A 20715-nucleotide genomic window follows, 5' to 3' on the forward strand; every position below is an offset into this window, starting at 1 on the left:
TGATGGTGAGTGATCAGGCAAGTATCTGGTTTCCTGTTTTGGGAATTACTGCATATATGAACATTCAGTCAAAAATGGAAAGTGTGGCTTTTTGAGCTAGAGTCCTTGTAGCAGATTTACTGATTTATGGTGCTTTGCTTAGAAGAAGTTTTATTTCCCAACATCAACATACCTCTTACCTCCATACTTCTGGAAATAATAACACACTGAAAGTGAAGGGGATGCTGGGAATATCAGATCAGATCCTGCTGAATCCCACTCAAGCGTTCCCATTGATGCCCTTGTGTCTGAACTCTGGCATGCTCCACCCACGCTGCACTTTCTCTGTTGTCTGACCAAAGCCCTTCTCAACATCCCCACACACAGTCTTGACATCTACTCCATCTTCCTCCGAGCCATAACTGTTTGATTTCAGTCCCAAGGTGCTGCCGAAAGGGTTGATCCGCACGCGAGACTTGAAGCTCATCAGCGACAGGCTTATAGGGCGTCTGTTGTTCCACTGGTGGGTCAGACGCTGAGCCTCCTGCTCCTCGTGAACACGCTCAAGTGTTTCCAAAAGAACAGAGCGGAAGAGTCCAGAAACCTCCTGCAGCTCAGGCTCATTCTCCATCAGCACCTGCCGAAACCTGTGAAGACAAGTGAGAGTGTGAAGAGTCTAGCATAACACTTCTGTAAAAGAAGCATCGTATGTCATTCATTATTTGTACTATGTATATATATTGCTAACTTTCACTTTGAGACATAAAGTCACAGCTGGATGATATAAAGAAACATTTTGAGATATAAAGCCATAATTACGAGATACAGTCAAACATGAGATTTAAACTCACAATGAAAGATAAAGTCATAAATGTGACCTATAAATTTGCAATTACAAGAAACAAAGTCACAATTAAAAAGCAGTTACAAGAAATACAGTCACAACTGCAAGATTTAAAGTGACTGAGAAATATAAAGTCAGAATTGGAAGATACAAAGGCACGAGTGTGAGGTATAAAGTTACAATTACAAGAAACAAAGTCACAGTTGTGAGATTTAGAGTTAAAGGCACATAATGAGATATTAACTCACAGTTTGTAAATATAAAGGGCACACTTGAACATATCGAGTAACGTAGAAACAAAGTTACCCTTGCTAAATTTGAAGTCACATTGAGAGAAATAACATTCCAACTGCCGGATATAAAGTTGCAGTTACAAGAAATACAATCACAACTGCAAGATTTAAAGTGACACTGAGAAATATAAAGTCAGAAAGGAAAGATATATAGGCACATCGTGATATATGAAGTTAGAATTACGAGAAAAAGACATGTTTGCAATATTTAAAGTAAAATTAAAAGATAAAGTCACAAGTTTGATGTATAAAGTTGCAATTACAAAAAAGAAAGTCACAGTTGCAAGATTTGAAGTCACGTTGACATGATTGATATAAAGGCACAGTCAGAATTACAAGAAACAAAGTGACACTTGTGATATTTAAAGTGCTACTGAGAGATAAAATATTAGCAATTCATTTGCTTACTTTTTTACTCTGAGGCAGAAAAGTGTTCCCATATGATCCCAATGTGAGAAGCCTATAAGAATCGTTACTCATTTGTGACACATTTAGTACAGTGAGAAAAAATAACCACTGCCTCTTTTATTGCAAACATTATAGAGTGAGAGGAGAATTATCATATGTATAGGCTAAGTGGACCTCAAGGACAAACTAAACTATTACTAATGTATTATAACATGATACACCTAGTGAACAGCATTTAACAGCCATTACCAAACTAAGAAATGAACCAAAAACATCAGCCGCTCGTTCCCAGGTGACCTGTCGCCTGTGGACCCTATGAGAGCAGAAAATAAGCTCTTGACTCATCAGAGTAAAGCAGCCTCTCAGGACCTGTGTGCTCTTGCTCCACAGACTGAGATGTTCTTAGGAAGTCTTAAGCTAGGTTCTTATCTTTCCAGTTGAATCATTGAATCAGTCTTTTCTTAATCTTCCTTCTCCTTCTTTGTTTAATCAGTACAATGCTCTCAAAACTCATGCTTTTCAGTACTCATACAATAACCATACAATAATTAAAAATATATATTTTTATGAATATTTTGAATCAAATTTTTATATATATATATATACACACACACACACACACACACACATATGTAGCTTTCATAATACTTTACCAATAACCTTTAAAATATATTAGTTTTCTTCAAAAGAAAGTCATACATGTTTGTAATGACATGACGATAAGTAAATAATGAGTAAGTAATTATAGTCCTCTCATAAATGAAAATTATGTCATCATTTACTCACCCTCATGTCATTACAAACATGTATGACTTTCTTTCTTTTAAAGAAAACAAATATACTTTACCAAACCATTACCATGGAATGCCATTGTATAGTGAAAAATAAAAACTACACAGACATTTCTCAAATGATCTTCTTTCATGTTCCACAGAAGAAAGAACATCGTACAGAAATTTCATTTTTAGGTGAACTATCCTTTTAAATCATGGTTATAATGAGTGGGGCTGAACTAAAAAAAAAAGTTGCTATGCAGTTGCTACCTGATCTGAAATGAACAGCGTCAGTTGAGTCTCATCTAAATCTGTCAGGTGCACATCCCGTGAGGCCTGTGTGTGTGATTTACAATTATCACTTCAGCAGGTTAGAGCTGCTTAGTTCACCTAGAGAAAAACAGGGCTGTCTCAGGGCTTGTGCATTTCCTAGTACAGAGATCACAAAGACAGCTTAGTAAACTAATTACCCAGATCGCCCTCTCTTGAACCCGTGATAACGAACATCCTCAAGTCGAAAACAAAACGTGCAGTGTGCAGCATCCTTTAACCCATCTGTCTTACCTTTGTATTGCCGTTCCACAGTATGATGGTGGTACTTTGCTACACAGGTCCTCAAGGCCGAGTCTCTCTCCTTGACTGATGTCAAATGAGCTGCGTGGGGTGCTCATGAGCCAGCTGTAGTCCACGCCGCTCTTCAGGCGCCGATATTCATTGTCTCGCTCCCGCTGCAGCCTTTCAGCCTCCTTCATCTGCCAGCTCAACTCTAGCATTAGTGTGTCCGTGACCACTTCAGACGGCTCACGTCGTGGGCTCCGATAGTACGGTTCGTTCCAGCTGAACCACGACATGCTCAGCCTTCTGCTGCTCACCTTAAATTTGACCTGTTGAGATGCAGTAAAAGCCGTCAGGATTACATAAAACACAGAGCAATTTAAACAAATGTTGGGTGTACAATAGATTTCTTGCCTTTTCTTTTTCACATAAGCTTTGGCATAAAGTGTTTGAGAGTGTAAACATGTTCTGTGATGTACCAGGGTTAAAGGTGAGGTCTACTTTCAGCTTTCAGCAGTTTTGGGTCCTATTGACTTCTGTAGAATTTTAGTACTATGCAGCAATGCCATAGAATAACCGTTTTTGGTTCCCTGATGAACCTTTCAGTAAACAGTTGCTAAAAGAACATTTGAATAATCTAAAGAACCTTTTTCCACTATAAAGGACATTTTGTAGAATGGAAATGTTTCAGGGATGTTAAAGGGATAGTTCACCCAAAAATCTAAATTATGTCATTAATAACTCACCCTCATGTCGTTCCAAACCAGTAAGACCTCCGTTTATCTTCAGAACACAGTTTAAGATATTTTAGATTTAGTCCGAGAGCTCTCAGTCCCTCCATTGAAGTGAACGAGTCATTATCTGGCTCGGCTCGGTGTTCATCTTCAGTTCTCTCTTCACAGCAGTTCAGTCAGTGTACTGTTTGAGTACATGAATTACTCCGGGATATTGGTTTGTTTGAACTCAGAGGGAGTGTCAGCCACATTAAAAAAGTTAACAGCTTAAGTCATTTGTGGATTAATGCGTATTGGAGACGCGAACCGTTTAAAATGATTCAGTTCGATTTGGTGAACTGGTCCAAGAAGATCCGCTTACATCGAGTGATTCGTTCGCGAACCGGATATCACAAACTGCTTTGTTTTAAACTGTCTCACAACAGACACGGAAGAGAAGACAATGCTGAATAAATAATTTTGCTATTTTTGGACCAAAATGTATTTGCGACGCTTCAAAAAATTCTTACTGACCCTCTGATGTCACATGGACTACTTTGAAGATGTTTTTCTTATCTTTCTGGACATGGACAGTATACCTTACACACAGTTTCAATGAAGGGACTGAGAGCTCTCGGACTAAATCTAAAATATCTTAAACTGCGTTCCGAAGATAAACGGAGGTCTCACGAGTTTGGAACAACATGAGGGTGAGTTATTAATGACATAATTTTGATTTTTGGGTGAACTAACCCTTTAAAGGTTCTTCATGGAAACATAGATGCCAAAAAAGAACCTTTAATTGTAAGTGTGTTCTTCAAAATATCTTCTACTGTGTTTCACAGAAGAAATAAAGTCACACAGGTTTGGAACGACATAAGGGTAAGTAAATGACAAAAGAATTGTATTTTATTTTTTTGTGTGCACTATTCCTTTAAGGTTATTCTCATTTGCAACATCATATCATTGTTGGGGCTGAATGTTACCAAGCCTAAACCCCAGAGCACAGATGCTCTCTTAAACACCTGACAGACACCACAGCACTGAGCTCTCGGCACATTTCCAGCACAGAATCTGTCTGTTTTGATCTGAATTTGTGGATGACAATGACTCAGGTTTTACCAAACATGTGGTGGTAACCAAACACAGTACATAACCGTTTATTGTACAAAAGTAAACATGCATTTACAATCTAACACCTTTTTAGAATTAAAACATTTCAAGCTTCTAAAACTAAAAGTAATATGCTCATTGTTCACCTGTTACCACTAACATCACTGTAAATCACTGCCAATGACTCTCAAAATACAAAGAATGACATCTCAAAACGTGCTGAATTTGTTAGTTTTGTGTTTTTTATATCAATATTGTCTTCCTCTACATCCATCCACCCACTCCTCCCCAGTTTCATTACTCCTTTTCTCAGCCCCCTTACCTTTAGAAGTGATCCAGTTGTCTTGTACAGCTTTCAGATGTGTAATGGCCCAGGTCACATTTCCTCTTTGAGATTGCTCTGAAGTGCCTTTCTGTTTGCGGTTGCTATAGCGATGCTCCCCAAGCCTATTCTGCCACATGCATCATCAGCTGAAAGGCAGATGGGATGAGGGCAGAAGAGAGGGGGGGTGGCGGGTCATGAGCTGCATAAACAGATTACCAGCATGTGTGGGCTATGAGGTCACGTGACTTAGATGAGATATCTGGTACTTATTTTCTTTTTGCCCATTTATGCTTAAAAACGAGCTTCAAAGCAAGCACAGAAATCTGACCTTTTGTTCAAAGAGCTCATATTCTGATTGTCACAAATTTGATTAGTGGCCTAGAAATAGTTAAAATGTCCATGTTAACAGGTTTAATCAAATAATAAATGCATACATAAAGAAATAAAAATACTATATTCATTTGAAATTATTAGTAGTTATTCATTTAAGATATAATGATATATTTCCAGACATGTATTGTGTGAATTAGAGGCTCGGCAGTGGACTGGAGGACAGCAGATGGAAAAGGTTTAATCTAAGCAGATGTCTCAGCTTAGCAGTAAAACCATGACATGCATGAGGCCAGTCGCTCAGTTTTGTCTCTTATGAGTCAAACACACTCACACAGCATACTGATGGTCTATTACATCTGCTGAAGTTATAACGCAGGTCCTCGAAGTTGATTAGCTCACTCAGTTTGTCAGTGTTTCCCAAATTCAGACTGACTTTTCTGGGGATTTTCAGTGACCTTTTCTGTAGGTTATATTGTTATGCCAGAAGTGACTTTGTAAGCCGTTGAATAATTCACTCAAACGATTCCGATAGAAAACTTCATTCAGAAATGAAATAATAGAATTAATATTTTACTATGTATATATATAAAGCAAAAAAGACAGGTTAACTGAGATTGGGTCTATAGTGAAATTTTTTCAATAAGAAGTACTTGTTTATTGAGCTTTCAGACTAGAGCTGAATTACAGTCAGGCTTATATTCAGGAACAAATGGCATTATTACTCATGTGATATTAGCCTGCTCATAATCCTAGTATAAGCAAAGTCCTTTCAGGCAAGTCGTGCTACTCGGCCGCCATCTTGGCAACGCCTCCGGGCAGCTATTTCAGAATAACAAGACCAGCTCCTATCTAAATGAATGGGCAGAGAGTCAGAACTGCACTTTCACTGGTCACCGGGACATAAAAACAGCATGTATAGAAACAGCAGTGAAATATGATAAATATCGCTGAAAAATGTTGATGACTTTGCCCCAAATTAAGGTTTAAAATGCCTTTTTCCCCACAGGTTATACCTTTACTACGCATGCGCAAGGGTTCCCCAACTGTGCGCATACGTCAGTGGAACCAGACGATAGGCTTAAATGTTTCCCGGCTTGACTGTTAAAAGCAGATGATTGGCTTTCCAGCGGAAGGGGCGGGACATGTGCATACAACCACCATCTTTGCCGTTACGGGTTTTCCTTATATAGTTGTATTGAGGATTGAGGAAGTGGCATGTCTTTTATAAACTGTCTCTGGTATAAGACAAAGAGGAATTCCAGTCAGAGTGTTGTCATTGATTCTCTTCAGAAGCACTGTTAATGTCTTGTTTCCTTCCTCATGTTCCGCACTCTTCAGATATAAAATCACTTAAGACTTTATTTTCATAGATAGGATCAACTTCTAATCACTTCTCCTTTCTGAGAGACTGCACAGTTCATTTGCATGACTGAATCAAGGTTTGAAACTTTAATATGGAGGTAAATCAGTAGCTAAACTCGAGAGGTTGAAAATCTGAATGTGAGAACTTGTCATATTAATATTTGTATTTATAAGTTGAAATTTACACTCACAGCTCTGATGTGAAAAGCTGAATCTTTAATTTGCACACATAGACAATGATCAAAACATCCGTGTTTTGAATTGGAAGTTGCTGATTAATAGTTACAAATGTGTAGAATGACATTCACACAAAGAAAATGACATACACAAATGTTTATGTTTGAATAGCCTACATTTATAGTAAAATATTTAACAAAATTATAGTAAGTAAAATACATAAGGCACCAAATAATTTTCAGTGAAAACTGCAAAAGTTTGCTCCTAGAAGTCACTGTGACAACTGTCACGCCACGACATATTGATTTACTATTGCCTAGTGTTCCTGTGGCTCAAGTGGTAGAGCATTGCATTAGCACCGCAAGGTTGTGGGTTCAATACCCAGGAAACACAAGTTAGGTATAAACTGTTAGCCTGAATGCACTGTAAGATGCTTTGGATAGAAGCGTCTGCTGAATGTATTAATTTAAATTTTAACTTAAAACTTCCAATATATGCAGATCTGGAAAGACAACCACAGTAACTGCAATACTGTATAAATTCAGCTTTTCACATCTTACAAATACAAATGTTAATATGACAAGTTATCACTTTCAGATTTTCAACCTCTTGAGTTTTGCTACTGTATTACCTTCATAGTTTAACTGTAACTTACCATTACAGCAAAGCCTCACCCATCCCCAACCTTAGAAACATGCTTTTCTACCTTCTCACCACTAGAGAGAGGCTTTGACCACTGCTTTGACCACTGTTACACAGCATATATTGGAATTTAAAAGTGATCAATAGTAAATCAATATGTCGTGGAGTGACAGTTGTCACAGTGACTTCTAGGAGCATACTTTTGCAGTTTTCACTGAAAATTATTTGGTACCTTATGTATTTTACTTACTATAATTTTGTTAAATATTTTACTATAATTGTAGGCTGTTCTTGTACTAAAAACACTAAGACTGTATTGTCTAAAATATATATAGTCAGTGGTGAACATTTTTACATGTTTGTATGCATTGACAAATCTCACTACAGATGAGTGCATTAGGGGAATTTCTTTAAAAGAGGGACATGGAACATGAGAAACAGTTCACAGAGAGAAAGAGTCTAGTCACAAGTGTGGTGTGAATGTGAGTCAGATATGTGAGGTGACTGTATCAAATAGCAGGAAAGATGTTTGTATTGTAGCACAGAAGGCATTGTGCTGCATTGCTTTACTCTGATTTCAAGACCTGAAAGTCATTGAAGAAAATTACCGAGTCATCCAGTGTTTCTCATTCGTAAATCTTTGAGAAAACAAGTTTCATTGCTATTCAGAAATAGCACATTCATATTCTTGCAAACATTTAAAATATGCAAATCATAACTATTCACATTAATAGCATTTTGGGGGGAAATTCAATATAAATAAAATGGGATAGTATTTTAAAATAAATATGTAAAAAAAAAAAAAAGAAGAAATAGAATAAATGAAATGATAAAAAGAAAAAGGAAGTGCTAGTACAGATCATGTGAGATGCTTGTGCCGGTGATGGGGGTTTCCAGCGTTTGCTTACACAAGTGTTTTTAATAGCCTTTGCTCAATGACCGATTTCATGCACCAGATAAACTGTTTATGATCCTGGACTGAACATTTGAGCTTTACCACACTGCTTATTGATAATGGGAAGTGATTAGGAACATGTAAATTGATCCGTTATATGTAATTGATAATGTAAAGCTTTATTTTAGCTTTTTTTCTTTTTTTTCTGCTTTTGGGTTTTTAAGGAATATTTTCCCCAGACTCAATTCCTTAATCACACTTACAGTTTTTTACGATTGCTATGACAGATTCTTCAATACTTTTAACAATTTTCCAAAACTCTTAACACAGTTAGCACTACATCCGCCTGTGTAAGCTATACTATTAACATATTTCTTGTTGCTTTAACACAAAATGCATACAATTAACACAAATTTAAAATGCTTGAACTTCTTTTACACACAAACTCAAACAAGACCAAAACAATGGATTTTAACTGCCAAATTTACCAATGATTTAACACTGTATGTCAGAACAGATAACACCATGTTCTAAACCTAACCTTACAGGCTAAAGTCAAGGTAAACAGCTGTTCATATTGTGAATTGAAACACAAATATATTCCCTGTATTTTATTCCATTGCTAATGAGAAACAACTTATTGAAGTTATGCAAATATATAAATCACAGCTGATTCCCATCTAGGAAGCACACTCAGGTGTTGAGGTTCTTTCAATCACATGATCATATGTTCTAAAAGAGGACTCTTTGGGCTGATCTTGTGTGGAAAAGAAACAATATAGAGCAACACAAAGAAAGAAAGAAAGAAAGAAAGAAAGAAAGAAAGAAAGAAAGAATGCCTGCAAGAGGGAGAGGAAGACGAGTACCAGGACAAGGGAGAGGAGTGGGGCAAGGACAAGGGCAAGGGAGAGGAGTGGGGCAAGGACAAGGGAGAGGAGTGGGGCAAGGACAAGGACGAGACAGAGGAGTGGGGCGAGGGAGAGGGAGAGGAGTTAGAATGCGTGGTGGCGCTCAAAGAAGGACCAGAGCTAGGGTAACTGATCAAATAAGAGCAACTATCATTGACCATGTCATAAACCATGGGCTATCATATAGAGAGGCTGGTGAACTAGTACAACCAAATCTCAGCCGGGACACAGTGGCATCCATTGTCCGTATTTTCAGAGAAACCAACAGGTAGGATATTGCTTCTCCTACAGCAAAGTGTACTGTAAATACTGTAATATTTACATTTACAGTATTAGAGTGACTGTATGCCTCCGGTCTCTAATATGTAACTGTATTTTGTTCCTCTAAGGATTCAACGTCTACCTCCCTCAGGGGGCAGAGGAAAGCTCCTGAATGAAGAACAGGAACTTGCTATTGTCAACATGGTGATTGCTGACAATGAAATAAAACTGAAGGACATTCAGTCCAGAGTTGTAGAGGACAACCTTGTCTTTGGGAACATTGCAGCAATCAGCATAACATCCATTTCTCGGACTCTAGCTAAACACAGAGTCCTAATGAAACAACTATACAAAGTTCCTTTTGAAAGGAACAGTGAGCGCATCAAAGAACTCCGTCACCAATACGTTCAGGTAAGGTTATGCAATACAGTCATTACTGTACTATACACAGTGTGTTTTGCAGTAAACTACTCTATAAACCTGGAGTACATTAGGACATACAGTAGATATACAGTACAGCACAGCATGTACATACACTGTGTCTAATTACTTTCAGAGAGTCATGGAGTTGGAGGCCAATTAAGTCCCACATGAAATTATTGAACACACATGCCATGAAGTTGACGAGGCTGGCTTCAACTTGGCGAAAAGGCGTCGCCGTGGGAGAAACATAATTGGCAAAAGGGCCACAGTTACCGTGCCGGGCCAGAGAGGAGCCAACATCACCATGTGTGCCGCAATCTCCAACAATGGTGCACTCCTGCATAAATGTGAGATTGGCCCCTACAACACCGACCGCCTTCTCCTATTTTTAGAAGACCTGCACGAAAGATTGGTGCCAGAGGTAGAAAGGGGACAGGTGGGAGACCACTTGCCAATATATGTGATCACATGGGACAATGTGGCATTCCACCATTCCCGTGCAGTCACAGCATGGTTTGACGCCCATCCTAGGATGGTGTCCCTTTTCCTTGCTCCTTACTCCCCTTTCCTCAACCCCATTGAGGAGTTTTTCTCATCCTGGAGATGGAAGGTTTTTGACCATCGCCCACATGACCAAATGTCCCTCCTGGATGCAATGGATGCTGCATGCCAAGACATCACAGCTGAACACTGCCAGGGGTGGATAAGGCATGCAAAAAGATTCTTCCCACGATGCCTTGCCAGAGAAGATATCAGGTGTGATGTGGATGAGAACATGTGGCCAAATGCAGAAGACCGGGCAGATTAGAAGTTTACTTTGTTTTTTTTAATTATTATTCCGGTGCTTTTTCTGTTTGTATATCTTGCAGTAATGTCCTTTTGCAAATAAAGTCTTTACTGCAGCAATTCTGTCTCTGTCTTTTTTTTAGAACTGTAACTGTAACTGTGTTAGTGTTTTGAATAATTATTTGATTTTGAAACATGTTTGCAGTGTTTTGGTAGACATAGTGTATTGTGTTAGTGTATTATTGTATTTTGAAAATTAGATTTGGAGTTTAGTTTACAATGTGTGATTTTGAGCATGAAATTAACCGTTTTGCCAATTGTGTGTTTTAGGTGTGTTGGTGTGTTAAGAGTTTAGGAAATTTGTTAAATGTATTGAAAAATCTGTCATAGCGATTGTAAAAAACTGTAATCAGCCACATGTCCGTTATCTTTTTTTTAGAACATGTAAGCAGAAATCTTTACAAAGCCCTTATAATACACAACAGTAGCTCACAATCCCTAAAAAGGCCATAAAAGGCAACATAAAAGTAGTTAATTTGATGTGTGCAGTACATTTCAGGATTCCTGAAGACATACAATTTGTTTGTGTGAAGAACATATCACAATGTATAAATTATTCCACAAAAGCTCCCTTCTAGCCTGTGTTCAGATTCATCTTGAGATTCTGTTCTTTGTCATTTTTTCCATTGATTTTGTCATAATAGTCAATGATTTAACAACTTGAATCTTAATCTGTTCCTTATGCAGAGCTACCATAATGTTTGAATTGACTACTTTTATGGCACTTTTGGCCATCTTTGAAATTTGACAGACCCACTTTTTTTTTTATCTAAATGACAATTATTTTGCATCCATTAGATTTCAGCCTTCCTTTCTTCCAGATTTCACAATTCTGACTCATGTAGAAAACGCTTTTCTTCAGTATTTCTTTTTGTTGCATAATCTCAGAAAAGTGTTTCTCCAAAAAAATAAAAAAAAGGGCCTAAAGCTGGGTTTGATGGCTGTTTTTATGGCCAAAGCAACACCATGCTGATGCAGGCACTCTCAGAGCTGTTTTCCACAGGGGTCGGGCCTTATTCTTATGTTTCAAGTCAACAAGTTCAGAGGTGATTGTTTTTATTTCCTTGTTTTGGTCACATGTAGTAGAAGTACTGACCCATTGGTTTTAGGTTGTGGAAACGTGATTTTCCCAACTGAAACCAGCTGCCCACAGTCGACTCTGATGATTTCATTGGTCACACAATGCTGAAACAAATATGATCCACAAACCCTAGCTAACACCCTAACCTTACAACATCCTAACAGGTAGCGTCACTATTATTTGTGGTCAAAACCATCTATGATTTTTCAGAACTCTAAACTAATGGCTCGGGCTTTATTCGAAATTACCCATATACCTTCATTGACTATTCCCAAGTCCACTAGATAAGTGAATGAAAACAAGTTAGCAAATTCATACACTAGTTGACTAAAAAGAGATTTTGCCATGGATATTCTGTATATTTTGTGTTCCTGTGACTCAGTGGTAAAGCAATGCGTTAGAAGCACAAAAGGTTGTGGGTTCAAATCCCAGGGAACAAACATACTGATCAAAAACAAATGTATAGCCTGAATTCACTGTGAGTCACTTTGGATAAAAGTGTCTGCCAAATGCATAAATGTAATATTCTGATACCAATGTCACATTAAAATACCAAGTGTTACTTTCCTGGGGAATGAATACACAGCATGATAGAACATCTACAGCTCTTTCAGTCAGACAGATAAGGATTATTTGTAGCGCAACTTTATTATTTCTAATGATTTGTTTCAGTTATTTTGAGTGGACATTCCCTAAACTGGAAGTGCCTCCCATCATTTAAATCACAATTGACTTGTTCATAAAAAAAAGTGGATAGATATATCGAGCAGCAGTGTTAACAGAGAGCAGCTTTCACTCATTCTTGCCTTGATGTGATTTGACGTGAAACCCCTTAGACATTCACAGCTGTTCTCGTGCCAAAAACCCCATCCCTGCCAGAATAATTCCTCCTAATTCTGTTCTGAGGAAATGAAACCAAGGAAAGGATCACTGATCTGTTTGGAATGTGGCTTTATGCTGCTTTCATGTGCTGTCAGGATTATCAGAAACACATGAACATGAATAGACATGAATGGCCTCTCAAGACATATTAATGACTAGGAAACTCAAAGTTGGGCAGAGTTTCAAAGTTGAGCAAGCCAATATCACAATAGAGAAGAGGGACTGTTAATTTGAATTTGTTTTTCCGCAACATCTCCATTGCTTTTTCTTAGCATTACAGTTATGCAAATTTACATTTAGAAATAACCATTTGATGCATATTGTATGTATTTAAGATAGCTTGAAATTCCAGAAGCATTAGGAAGCTGACTATGTAGACAGTGTGGTAAATGTATATAACAGCACATGTAATGTTTATATAGATGTCATCGAATGGGACACTATATGTATAAAACATATATAAAATGAACCTGGTGTCCTCCATGATTCCTGTTCTTCTGTGATAAACATGACAAACTTGTAATTATTACTTCAGAAGTGGAAATTTTAACACACACACTTGGGAGAGAACTGCTAGCTACTTATTTCTATGCATAAAAGAGGACAATGGTACAAGAAGAAAACCAAGTGATTGTTTTAAGTGTGAAAATATAACAGAATTAGCATGACATTAAAAACTATGGACTTGAGTGACACTTTATCTCAGTGAGTATGATGTTCAGTGGTAGTAAAGCTTTTATATAGGGATGAATGAGTGCTGAAGGTGTGAGGGAGTTGTGCTTTATTAATGCTGGCATGAATCCACACTATACTGTGTGATATGTTCTGCAATAACATGCTGAAAGGAGTCTCTTTCGGTCACATTTCCTCAAACCAGAGTTGTGTTAAAAGTCTCTTCAACCACAAACCTTACACTTTATCCATAGTTTGTTTTCAAACTTAAGTTTTTAAACTGAAACACAATTAGCCAATTCTATTTACATTTCCGTTTCACAAATATTTTCAATGATATTAGATTTTTTAAAATGCAGTCAATGTTTGTGGCCCATTGAAACGCCATTGTCGAAGTGAAACCACTTTTTAATGGAAAAAGTGGAAGCTGGAATGTAATGTCAGCATAGAGCTACATAGAAACTGCTTTTGCAATATAAGATCTTTTTGGCTGAATAGCCACTAGTGTTTAGCCAAACATCTTTCGCCATCCAACTCTCCATTGTTTGCAGGCCATTTGATAAATTGCTAATATGGCAAGGTTTTTGTAGCAAAGGTAGAGTTGTCAGCAGTTACAGCAAACAATGACAGAATCAAGCCAGGCTTGAAGTCTTGCTCGAAATGTTCATATTGCTATACATTTACCAACTGGAGTGTCACTGAATAAATGAGCCCTCCTAGTGCATCCGACAGCAAACGATCAAAACTGATTGCATGTTACATACCATGACTTATAAATTCACATTACACCATATGTGTATAATCTACTTGAAGATTAATTTGCTATTATCGAAGCAAACAAACATTCATTGATTACATCACTATTTAAAGGGGTCACATTATGGTGTATTTTGTGTAATGAAATGTTTATGTGGTTTAAGGTTAAAAAACACATTATTTTCCTCATACTGTACATTATTGTTTCTCCTCTATGCCCCGCCTTCTGAAACGTGTTGATTTTTACAAAGCTCATCGTTTTAAAAAGCGAGGTGTGCTCTGATTGGCCGAATACCTCAAGTGTGTGATGAAATCTTACGCCCCTTAACATACTGTGACGTATGTCCCGGTCAGAACACCGGCGCGACAAGACAGAAACATTAAAACCCATTACAAACGAGCCATTTGTTGCATCCAGTGGGGACATAATTATGGATTATAATGTCTTATACTGTATTTTTACACATTGCGTTACTTAAACATAAAACCATGTCTGCATTTGTGATAGGAGAATCAAAGTGTTATTCTACACTGCTCAAAACTCGAGTTTGAATCATCAGTGGCAAATCCTTTAAATATGTAAACGTACTTACAGACTGTGAGTCATTACAGCTGGCATTGTAGTCTACTCTCCCGGGATCAGGAAACAGTCCTCCATAAAATGAGCTACACACATCTGAATACTTTGGTTAAACTGTTCTGGAACAGTGTTGTACATACAACTAAACCACTGATTTCTAGCCATGTCCTCTTTTGGAAGCCCAAACAAATTAATTTTTCTTTCACATTAAAACCAACATGGCGGCGGTAGCAACAATACTACAGCGAGAATAAAAGTTACTCCTTTCTTTGTGTGAACACTTGGGTGATGTTATACAAATCTTCCCACATCATGATGTAGATGTGGGAGCATGTTTAAAGGAGGACATGGAGGAGTCTTAACTTTTTTAAAGAATATCTCTTTTGGTTTGAGACTTTAGTCTTTGCAACTTTAGGGATCTTATCTATTCACAAACAGCTTGTAAACACTAAAAAGAAACTTGAAAAACTTCGCATCATATGACCTTTTTAACTGACTTCGTAACGCTGACCATTTTTTTTTTTTTTACTCAATGTGATCAGCATTACTATGTTCTTAAATGGTTTTTATCTCTAATTTTCAGCTTTGTATCACTTAGTAGATTTAAAACTGAAACTGAAATGAAGTTTGATGCCCCCTAGCTGTTCTTTAACATTTTTTCATCTTGGCCAACTTTTAAAGTTGACTTGGCCTAAATTATAGATTTTCCTTTCATTGTACAGTGTTGAAGTGTCTTATTCTATTCATTTATTGGACAAATCAAATAAACCTCATGAATCAACTTTCCTAAAAAAAAGTGACACAACAGACTTGAATCGAACAATACCAAACAAGTGTTTAATTCACAATGACACATTTGACAGTAATATATCAAAAACATTTCAGATGGCATGGTACTTTATAATATTCAGTGATACAAACACTCCCTCAGGAGAAATTCACTACAACTAATAATAAAGACTAGTAATTCTTTTTTTTTTTTTCATAAATTGCATATTTTCACAATGCTAAAGTTTGCAGATATAAATATTGTTGTGAAGAGCTGATAATATATGCTTTTTTCATACTGAAAGCCACTGAGAAGATGTGCGACTAAATGTATGTACTCCCTTGTCTTTTGGTTTACAAATTTTGTTTGGTTTCTCAAAGCTTTCCATACAACCTTATGTATATTTGGTCATGCACAAATTAATGGTTTCCACAAATCTTAGGAGGTCCCTTCATTTTTATGACAGCATGGACGAAAAATATCACCATCCAGCAGTCCCACATAAAAAAAAATAAAAAATAAAAAAAACGTACAGCATTTTCACCTGTTGTTTTGATTGACAACAATACAATAAACGAGGCATCAGCTTTTATAAAAACCAATATAAGAAGGTTTGTCTTGTTCCTACCCTGACTAGATTTGGCACTATAACACAACAGATTGAATTCTAGGCATGAAATATGGTCCACACGTCTTCTGATGTCTAATGAAACAGATTTTCTAAACAAAAAAGTGAAAGACTGAATAGCAATCTTTGAAAAACATCTAAAAAATACTCTCGATTAACGTACAGATCATTGGTTGTGAAAAGCAAAAATTCTTTTTTTTTTGTTCTTATCTCTAATATCACCAAATGTAAATCATACAAAAAGCTTTTTGAAAAAACATTCACAGTAACTTAAATACGTAAATGAATACAATTGTCACAAGACTGAAAGTTTGAAAACAATCAAAAGTATGAAGGATGAAACAGAAAAAGGATGGGTAGAAAAAAAAAGAAACTTAGAAATTTCTACTTGGTCCAGCAGCTGAACATTAAAATTGCATGTCGTTGCGTTTCAATCCACAGGAAAGACGCAAGTGTCTGGTGTCCTGTATGAAAAGAAGCTTTGGCACAGACAGAGGAGAAGACACATGAAAAGAGGAGGCCAGCCTTTCTCTCCAGCCTATTTATATTGTCTGTATTTTAAAGTGGTATCGTTATGTATATATGTGTGTGTTATCATGAGTGCATTAGAGCTCAGTTCTTCTCACAGCATTGCAGAAATCAGTCAGCTGAGCCAATATACATCAGCGCCCTAAAGAGAACCCAGCAGAACCTGCTCCTCAATTACAATGATGATTCCACACCACTAACGGATTCTGGCCTGCTTGTTTCCTCCACGGACTCACTGATGATCTCCAGAGATGCAGCAGATGTAGTACTGGTTACCGTTGGGGTTATAGCTTCACATGGTTTCTTCGGTTCTGCGGCTCCATCAGGAGGCTTTACGGCATCAGCGGATCCACAGCAAAGCTTCGGGGCGCACTGCGTTCTACAGGAGAGCTCGCAGAGTGAAATGCGAGACTCCGAGTTCACCGTTACAAATTCCGGTTGAATGGTTGTAGCGTGGATGCCCTCATTGTGGAAAAAGTCCTTGATGCGCTTGGCTACGTCCATGTAGGACGTGGGGTCTTGGCATTTGATGTGCGCGGTGGCAATGATGCGACTGCCTGCCAGCAGCCAGATGTGCAGCTCGTGCACCGCCAGCACACCCTCCAGATCCTGCAGGCGAGCTTTGAGCTGATGCATGTCGATTTGCTTGGGTACGGTTTGTAGCAGGATAAGTGCAGACTCCTTCAACAACGGGTATGTGGTGTAGAGAAGGATGAAGACCATAATGATGCAGAGGGTGGGGTCGAGATACAATACCCAGCAGGGTCCCGCTACGTGCAAAGTGGTGTTGGATGCTGCACTGCTGCTATTGAGTAAAGTGTCTGCGCAGTGTTGGTCTACACAAGGGTTCTCACAGGTAATGCCTGGGGGGCATGGCTTCCATACGAGGGTGAAGATGATAGCGTTGATCACCACGATGACTGAGCCGAGAGCGTCGCCCAGGACGTGCAGGAAAACCCCCCGCATGTTGAGCTGGGATGCCGAGTCTTGTCCATTGTCAAGCTCTTCGTAAAGATCGCTGCTGTTAATCTGCAAACCCAGGCTGTCACTGTGACACATCTCTACAGAGGAGAAAGGAAACTAGAATGAAATTTACCTGTTATATAAAATCAATATAACATTTGTGATTATGCTCACGTGCCGATATTTGGGAAAACAGCACTCAAGAAAAAAAAAAAAAAAATTAAAAATAAAATATAAATCATACAATAAGATTTTCTGCTTGCAAAACTTGAGTTATATGGGCATTCTAAGAAGATTTTTTTGAAGTCTGCTGGTAATCAAACAGTTGGTGGTTCCCATTGACTTCCGTAGTAGGAAAAATACTATGGAAGTCAATGGGAACCACCAACTGCTTGATTACCAGCAATCTTCAAAATATCTTCATTTATGTTCAACATAAGAAAGCAACTCAGTAAATGACGACATTTTTGGGTGAACTGTCCCTTTAATTACGATATGACTGTCCATGATAAATTGTACACATCCCCAGTGGATTCCACTGGCTGTCAAAGTTTTCATCAACTGAAAATTTTTTGAAAGTGATTCCAATGATACTGTTCCTGTATGACATTATTGTTATAGGTGTACCATGGACTTCCCTATTCTCAGAATTAGTACAATTATTAAAACGTTACAGTTATTTCTCGTCTTCGGTGTGACAACAAATGTAATATTCCTCCAAAAGCCTCACTATCAATGTCCCATCAAAATACACAGAAGCTTTGGACACGGAGGCTTCAGTTCTTTAATATAACAGAATGTATGCTAGTTAGCAGTTGACCGTAGCCTTTGAGGTGTTCAAGCACAACTAACTGACCCAGATGCAGTCGGTTATCATCGCCACTAGTTCACTGATGTTGGGTGTGTCACACCGTTAGCTGACCACAGAATACTTGGCTTAGATTGCAGGCTATTTTGGACAGCCCCCAAACAAAGACCAGAACCATCAACAGAGCTATGACAGGTGTGATCAGTGATCATGTCCAACAGCATTGGGACCCCAGATTCCCACACGGTCTTCTTAAAAAGCACCTAATTACCAATCTCTGCATCTATCTATAAAAAGGTTCACAGTGGTGGCCAATACAAATTTACCACAATTCTACTGTAGTAATAATGGTTGAAGTACCTATATGTTAGCGGAAACCACGATAATAGTTACATTTAGTGGAGGTCAACCCTGCTAAAAAAAAATAGATAAACAGCCAAAACCAGCCTAAGGAGTACGGTTAGTTTTGCCGGTTTTTTTTTACCTCTTCTTTAGCCGGTCAGGCTGCGAGACCATCTAAAACCGCCTGAACACCAGCTTGAGTAACTTATAGGCTTGGTTTGGTTTTTTTTTAAACAGGGAAAACCACCACTTCAGCATTCAGAGTTTGAGGCATTGTTTTGGCCATTTTCTTAAAAGCATATTTTACACAAAAATGTCAGTTCTGGCATCCGCTCCCACTAATGTCATTCCAAACCTCCAAGACTTTCTTCTGCAGAACACATACAAAGATATTTTGAAGAATAATGGTCACAAAACAGTTTTGGTTACCACTGACTTCAACTGTGCGGACAAATAAATAAAATAGATAAATAAATAGACAAAAATGCCCAATTCTCCCTTCCTGTTTAACCTTTAAACAAATAGTTGTGGGACCGCTGACCTCTACTGAACCCTGACAGACACATTTCTCAATCTATCTCCCACAGAGCAGGGTCATCCAGGTTTGAGGAGTAAATGGGGAGAACAATCGCTTTGTCTCGATGGGATTGTTGCCAGTGGATTCAGGTTAACAAACAAGAAACAAAAGCCCCGAGAGGAAAGATTTCCACACGTTTCGTCGTACATCATCCGACTTTAACATGATTAATACACTCCTGATCTCGTTTGTTTTGAATCATTAAAGGTATCTAACTAGTGTTTTACATGTCTTATAAGTTTTAATGACAACTAACCCGATTTATCGGCTCTTTTCTTGTCTGGATTATCACTATTAGGGCTGTTGTTGTGATCCCCGACCAGATTATTGGTCTCCTCGGCCGCGGACCGTCCGTCCTCCAGCGTCTCACACCGGCGGACCTTCCCGTTCTTGCGTTCTCCGTGCGAATGTCCGTGTCCTCCGCCTCCGGCGTGTCCGTGAAAGAGACAGAGCCCGAGCAGGTTGACCAGCAGCCCCAGGGCCCCCACCGTGATCACCACCAAGGGCTGCTCGATCTCCTTAGGCTCCGTGAAGCGCTCGATGGCCTCCAGGATGATGGTGAAGCAGAGCGCGGTGAGGAACACGGCGTTGACCAGCGCGCCCATCACCTCCGCCCGGATCCAGCCGAACGTGTTTTTGTGTGTGGACTGGGTCTTCTCCGCGAAACGCACCGCGACCAGAGCCACGATCAGCGCGATCACGTCCGACAGCATATGAAAGGAGTCCGACAGCATCGCTAGAGAAGACGTGACCCGGCTCACCACCACCTCCACGATGAAAAAGCCGAAGGTGAGCGACAGCATGCACAGAAGGCGCGCCCGGTTCGGCGCGCAGGCCATGTTTCCACCGCGAGCAGAACACGAAACAAAGCTTTAAATGAACACGACACCCCTTCGAGGTTAAGATCTCGTAACTGAACTCGTTTCGACCGACAGACCGTAAGCGCCACTTCGATCCGTGTAATGAGCGCTGGGGACCAGAGTTCGGTCCAGTTATAGAGTCCGTCTCCGGTCTGCAGACGGCTGCCTGAAAGTTTGCACCCGGACCATTGAACTTTCCACACGAAGCGAGAACGACATTGAACCAAAACGCTCAGTGTCTGGCCACGCCCACACTCGTCTGCGATTGGCTGAAAACTTGGGATCGTGAAAATTTAACTCGATCTTTCAAAAACGAAGAACTAAAATGACTAAGTTCAGAGTATCCCTTGAGCCGTGAAACTCCGATCTCTATGACAAAGTTATGGAGCCCATAGCAAAAAATATTCTAAATTTTAAAT

The 20715-nt window shown here is 38.8% G+C and overlaps 2 protein-coding genes across 2 annotated transcripts; both read right to left on the reverse strand.

Moving 5' to 3' along the window:
- Positions 1-249: 249 nt before the first annotated feature.
- On the reverse strand, positions 250-5168 carry LOC132091941 (protein RD3-like). Its single transcript, XM_059498015.1, has 3 exons — positions 5001-5168; positions 2862-3181; positions 250-626 (listed from the first exon to the last, which is right to left on the reverse strand). The coding sequence occupies exons 2-3, from the start codon at positions 3146-3148 to the stop codon at positions 260-262; spliced, it is 654 nt and encodes a 217-aa protein (XP_059353998.1). The 5' UTR covers positions 3149-3181; positions 5001-5168; the 3' UTR covers positions 250-259.
- Positions 5169-16566: 11398 nt separating this feature from the next.
- LOC132092704 (proton-coupled zinc antiporter SLC30A1-like) lies at positions 16567-20519 on the reverse strand. Its single transcript, XM_059499055.1, has 2 exons — positions 19693-20519; positions 16567-17807 (listed from the first exon to the last, which is right to left on the reverse strand). Exons 1-2 carry the CDS (start codon positions 20273-20275, stop codon positions 16921-16923), a joined length of 1470 nt encoding a protein of 489 aa, XP_059355038.1. The 5' UTR covers positions 20276-20519; the 3' UTR covers positions 16567-16920.
- Between the last annotated feature and the right edge of the window lie 196 nt (positions 20520-20715).

This window comes from Carassius carassius, chromosome 18 (genome assembly GCF_963082965.1).
Source record: "Carassius carassius chromosome 18, fCarCar2.1, whole genome shotgun sequence".
Lineage (NCBI taxonomy): Eukaryota > Metazoa > Chordata > Actinopteri > Cypriniformes > Cyprinidae > Carassius > Carassius carassius.